The 5,805-nt window shown below is 40.0% G+C and overlaps 1 protein-coding gene across 1 annotated transcript; it reads right to left on the bottom strand.

The window, feature by feature from the left end:
• Nucleotides 1-1,150: 1,150 nt before the first annotated feature.
• LOC101853469 lies at nucleotides 1,151-3,903 on the bottom strand (the record flags this gene model as incomplete). The annotated part of the gene is given in 2 exon segments (XM_013084475.2): nucleotides 1,151-3,293; nucleotides 3,787-3,903. Coding segments are annotated over 2 exon segments (1,501 nt in total), but the record flags the coding sequence as incomplete, so codon positions are not given.
• Between the last annotated feature and the right edge of the window lie 1,902 nt (nucleotides 3,904-5,805).

Genomic DNA, 5,805 nt, shown 5'->3' with positions numbered 1-5,805 from the left:
CACACACATACATACGTGCGTGCATACATATATATATTTGTTATAATATATTATTATATACATACAAGTACATTTGCTATATATTTACAATACATAATTATATAAATTCAAAGATATACATATAGTCATCGATACGTAAAAATACTTTATACATGTGTATGTGTTTGTTTATGTGTTCATTGTTACAAAAACCCACCCTTCTTTTGTTAAAATTACTGTTCTCAGCACTTTGACTAAGACTGTTTTCATTTAGATGATTACAAAATTGTCTTCTAAGCATTCTTTGCAACTACACACCACCCTCTCCTTCTCCTCCACTCATAGGCTTCATGAAACATCCCTGTACCCTGTAAATGTATGTATATCCGTGCTATTGATGACGTGTACACGGGCGACTTGTTGTTTTAAGCACAATTTGTGAGGAATCAGGCTCTCGTCAATTTTTTGGCATATAGAGTTATTGGTATCATCTTAAAGTTTGCTGACTTGTCTTTATTTGGATGAAAAAAAAATCCATTTATCTTGTGTACAAGTCGAGATATTTGTAAATGAAGGAAGTGGGGGTCACCTGTTTTCAGTGGTAAAATTAGTGAGAAAGTGGCCGCCAAAGATTAGTTATTTCCTTAGCTTAGGAGTCCGTGGTAACCGAAAATTTACATTCTGTGTGCCTTTAATCAACGTTTTTCAGAAAAATCCACACCGAAATGAGTTCTTAAATGGGCATGAAAGGTGTTGAGCATAAAAACAAAAAAATTGATAAAAATTCGCAAACCTGTGGAAAAATGCAAGTTTCTTCACTTTGATTATTTTGACGAGAGCCTGATTCCACCACACTGCCTTACATTTGTCAAATGGATCTTTACTGAGGATTAAATGAAGCAATAATACTTTTATAAAATTATCAAAGGTAACACACTTGATTTAAATCGGACTTTACATGGTGTTTTACCTTAATACATTGGTATACAAGGACAGATACGGTCAAAGTAAAGTGAAGGATATTATATCACTAGGTGAATAACTCGCTAACGATATGATATCTTCTAGTGAGCGGCTTTTAGAAAGAGGGATTATTAGTTCCATTTTAAAATAGTATTACGTTTTAAACAAGGGGAAATCAAGCTCTTGTCAACTTTTGAACGTATCTTAAATCTTCTTCGTTTCTCTTGCTTTCGATAAGTAATAGCTCTCTATTCTGGATAGAAGTCGGGATATGTACTATTGAAGGAGCAAGGGCCCTTTTTTTATCACATATAGAATTAGTGGGGAAACGGCCTCAAAACGTTGGAGACATCCACATTTTGAGTTTTCTTAGAAACAGCAAGTTCATATTTTAGTGCGTTTGAACTTAGTTTTTAAAAAAGTAAAATTACACAGATATGTCTTCTTACTTGGACCTAAAATGGGTAATCTTAAGAGAAAAACAATCAATTTCTTTAAAAAGATAGAAATTCGATGAAAATAACCCATTGGGTGGAACAATGTCGATTCCTTCTCTTTCATTACTTTGACAAGCGTCTGGTTTCACCATGTCGACGCAGATATATTTCTGTCACACCCAACGATTCCGACTAGTTTATTGGCCCAGTCTTTAATTTAAAAAACAACAACAACAACAACAGCAACAAAAGCAACTCAAATGTCTCTCCACCTGTAAGAATGCAAGACACATATGCGAATGGTCTTTGTTTCATGAGCAATCAAAGGTCAAAAGATATCTTGACTAAACATTGTTTTGTCATGTCAACTGGCCCTCTTCCTTCTCTCAGAGGCTTTGCCTTGCACCTGTGCAGCAGAGCTCCAGGGAATTGGTGAAATATGGCTATTCGCTTGATAACCGTTGTATCCTGACATGTGTTGTCAAAAAAGCATAACAATGAAATGTTCTGTTGTGTATTGACCTCCGCCCTCAGATGCCTCTGCTCTTTTTTCTGTGCAGCAGACCCCACAGCGACCTACGGAAGGCCGGGTTCATGAAGGCATAGATGATCGGGTTCACGATGTGGTTGCTGAAGTATACGTAGAAGACAATCACGTTGAATCGGATGACCTTAAAGGCCATGAGCCATGAGGGCAAGTAGGCTATAACGAAGGCCAAGGTCACAACGAAGAGCATGATAGCTGTCCGGATGTTGGCCAGGAAGTATTTGTCCTTGAGGCAGCCGTTGCTGCTGGTGGCACACCCTGGAGTCTTGCCGCCTGGCGGGCCGGCTTCTCTGTCAAACGTCTTCTCTCTCCCCAGCATACGGCTTCGCTGGTTGTCCGACGGCTCTGGTGTCGCCTCCACGTCGCTGTTCTGCTGTTCTACTGTGGATAGCCGCTGCTGTTGTTGTTGTTGCTGTTGTTGCTGCTGCTGTTGCTGCTGGAACTGTTTTTCTTTACGTATGAGCGAAGCAGATTTCGCACCGTTCTGAATGTCTACCATGGCAATGCTTTTATCCGGAGAATCGTTGAGCATACTCTGGTTCTCAGTGAGCGAAACTTCATGTGTGACTGTCAGCTTGGCTTTGGCAGCCAACCTTCTTGACCTCCGGACTAGCACAGAGCGGTAGATGAGGATGTAGAGGACGAAGACCACAGAGAAGCAGACGAGAAAACTGGAGGAGTAGATCGTCTGGTACGTGCGCCGGAAGTGCTCGGAGAACAGAATCTGATTGGGCAGACATCTCCCGGTGTAGATGTAGGACTCGTTACTCGGTTCCTCCTGAATGCAGACTTGTTTCGCCAGTTCTACGATGACTTTCATGATCTGTGCTGACAACGCTTCCTCTTCCACGTAGTTTTGACCACAGTCAACACATGGTTCCAGCAGACCGAATATCTCAGACAGATTCCCCATATTATTGGAAACGGTTCTCTGTAACGGTTCCGGCTGGAAGTCGATACTGCTAAGCGTATCCGTATCGAGATATACCCCATGAAACAATGCAGGGACGATACCGATCATAATCGCAAGCACTAACAACACGAGCACAGAATTCCTGGCTCGGGTAGAATCGAGAACGTGCGAGTGCGGCCGGCAGATGCACAAGTATCTATCTATAGCAATGGCGACCATGATGAAGACGGAGAAGGGTATGGTGCAGGTAATGATGAAATAGTAGAGCTTGCAGGAGGCATCCAAAGACACCTGGTAGTTGAGCCCTTCAACGATCATGGTGTAAGGCATCCCAACGGCTGACGTGACCAGGTCGGTTCCCGCCAGAGCGATGATGAACACGGTGGAGGACAGCTTGTTGCGCTTACGGACATACACATACAGCACGAGGGAGTTGCCCAGGAGGCCCAGGATGCTGAGGATAGACCACAAAATGATAGAGTTGAGATTTAAGGTATTAAACATTTTGGTCATCATTATGTTGGTATTTGTTACACAAATATTTAAATCATGTGTGTCTATGGTTGAAAGTGTTATCAGAATTTCTTTTCATTTAACAATGCAATTTTAGTATTTTACGCCACTTCCGACACAATTAAGGTAATATTGAAGGCGAGTTTCCGATCCTGCCTATTACGGCCAACCCGAAATGATGATGATGATGATGATGATGATGATGATGAGGATGATGATGATGATGATGATGATGATGATGATGATGATGATGATGATGATGAATAACGATAACTGATCGATAAGCTACTACAATAAAACTCTATAGCTGACAACGTTGATGACAATACTGATGACGATGATAACGATTTCGTTATTGGCAATACAAGCATATTATATTATCTGAGTGGTGAGTGTATTTATTTTTCTCCAATTTTTCTTTCATTTGTCTTTACCTAAAGCAGGAGAGCATGATGATAAGAGCAGTGACAGGTCGGGGTGGTATCCGCATCTCCACGTATTCCTCTACCATGGCCGTGTTTAGCTCGTGGCATGGGGCTGTCTCGTTCATCCTGCAGAAAGGAAGAGAGGAGTGGGGAGGTCAGGGGAGGTCTTTAATACCATGAAAAGCGAGCTTTACGCTTTAATCATCCATGTCTTCTACACGATCTGGTAGTTTGTTTTTTTCTAATTTCCCTAGATTCGTGAGAACAGGATCTTATTTGAGCTCTAGTTACGTTAACACCCCAATTTGAGTAATTACGTTTGTTAATTGTAGACATTTGAAGCAATGATCAACACGATCTAGATTATACAGAAGGTAGGGTGCTTGATCCGGGTTGAGGGGAATACTACGTTCCAGCGGACAGCTGATGTACAGGGTGATCCAAAAAAACAACAACAACTGTACATCTTTTTGGGGGGTTAGTATTATCCTCCAAACTGAAGTTTTGTGTTTCAAATTTGTACACACCACTTGGAAGTCTAAAGGAATTTGTTTGATATCCGTTATAGATAAATCCACAAACCCACATAATAGTTTTGTTCTCTAAAGCGCGTAAAAAAAGCAACCCATTTTCAGCAATGTCCCCATTTTTTGTAGCACGACGCACTAATTTGCATTAGGCCTACCACTAAAAATACCAAAGATTGCACCTTATTACAAACTACAGTAGTGTAACAGGCCAAAGGAAGTTTGCAGATAGTTTTTCCCCAGTTTCTTGTGCCTGCTGAAATCGTGGTTATGATAAGTAAAGAGCAGTGATCCTTTTGTATTGAACATTTCCTCACCGCCAATTCATTGACTTTCCTACATCTCAACCGTCCGCATTGATCTTCATCTACGACTGTACCATTTTCCCATTTACGAAGCTATCAGAGGATAGCAATGTATTCTTGATTCCTCGATTGTCTTGAAAGGCATGAACATTTTCTCTATGACATTTGGTTCCTTGTTTGGCAAAGCCCATATTCACCTTTCAGGTAAATATCAACTTCACAAATGATATCCCCCAAATTGTCTCTAGAAACAGCTCCATACTGTAAAACGTACGCACACACGCGTAGGCTGGATATAAGAAGACTTTCAAGGACATTGACAGTATGGATGTGAGAATGATGCTGCTAACGATGGGTCTGACTTGCTGGGGATGATGGGCGTTGGGGGTACGTCTATACTGCTGAGGTTATAAAATACTGATACAGAATGCCTTATCATACCATAAAAAATGAATAATTGAGAGATGGAACAATAAGAGGCAAAATCAGCGCTGCACTGGGTAGCTCTTACCTCCATAAATAAATTATTAATGGTTCGGTTTGCGTTCCCAGACGGTTGTTTTTGCAAGTTCACCGGGTCACAAAGTTACAGGACAATGGCCTGTCCGTGAATTATTCAGCTCAAAAGACTCAGTCTCATATTTTGGATCGGAACTCAACAGTAAGTTTGTCAAGCTACATAATTATTATACCCTATTCCCTTTTTACTCTGAAGTGAACCATACACAAACATACACAAAAAACACACACACAAACAAAATTATATAATATAATGATATACATACATAGAAAATGCTTGAATATATATGAATATCTTTTTCTTTTTATCTAAATCTAAATATAATCTAAATATATCATATGAAACCAGGAGGGGTAAACCGACTGTAGTCAAAAACTGAAAATCGTGAGGTTACCAATTTGGAACACTTGTTGACCTATAACTGTATTTCTGTTCAACTGTTGGTTGATTATTGTTGTTAGATTTCCCGTTCAACAACAATTAACAATAGACCAAGAGTCAAACAAATATGAAGTTATGAGTCCAAAAGCTTTTAAATTTGGCACCCTCATAATTTTCAGACAACATTCATTTCCCCCACGTGCTCTTCATATAATTTATACACATTATATATAGTAAATAATATACACACAGAAAGAGAGAAAGAGAGAGAGAGAGGGAGAGAGAGAGAGAGAGA

This window comes from Aplysia californica, unplaced genomic scaffold (genome assembly GCF_000002075.1).
Source record: "Aplysia californica isolate F4 #8 unplaced genomic scaffold, AplCal3.0 scaffold00296, whole genome shotgun sequence".
NCBI classification, from domain to species: domain Eukaryota; kingdom Metazoa; phylum Mollusca; class Gastropoda; order Aplysiida; family Aplysiidae; genus Aplysia; species Aplysia californica.
Note: the sequence above shows the minus strand (reverse complement) of the source record. Positions and strands in the feature narration are given on the sequence as shown.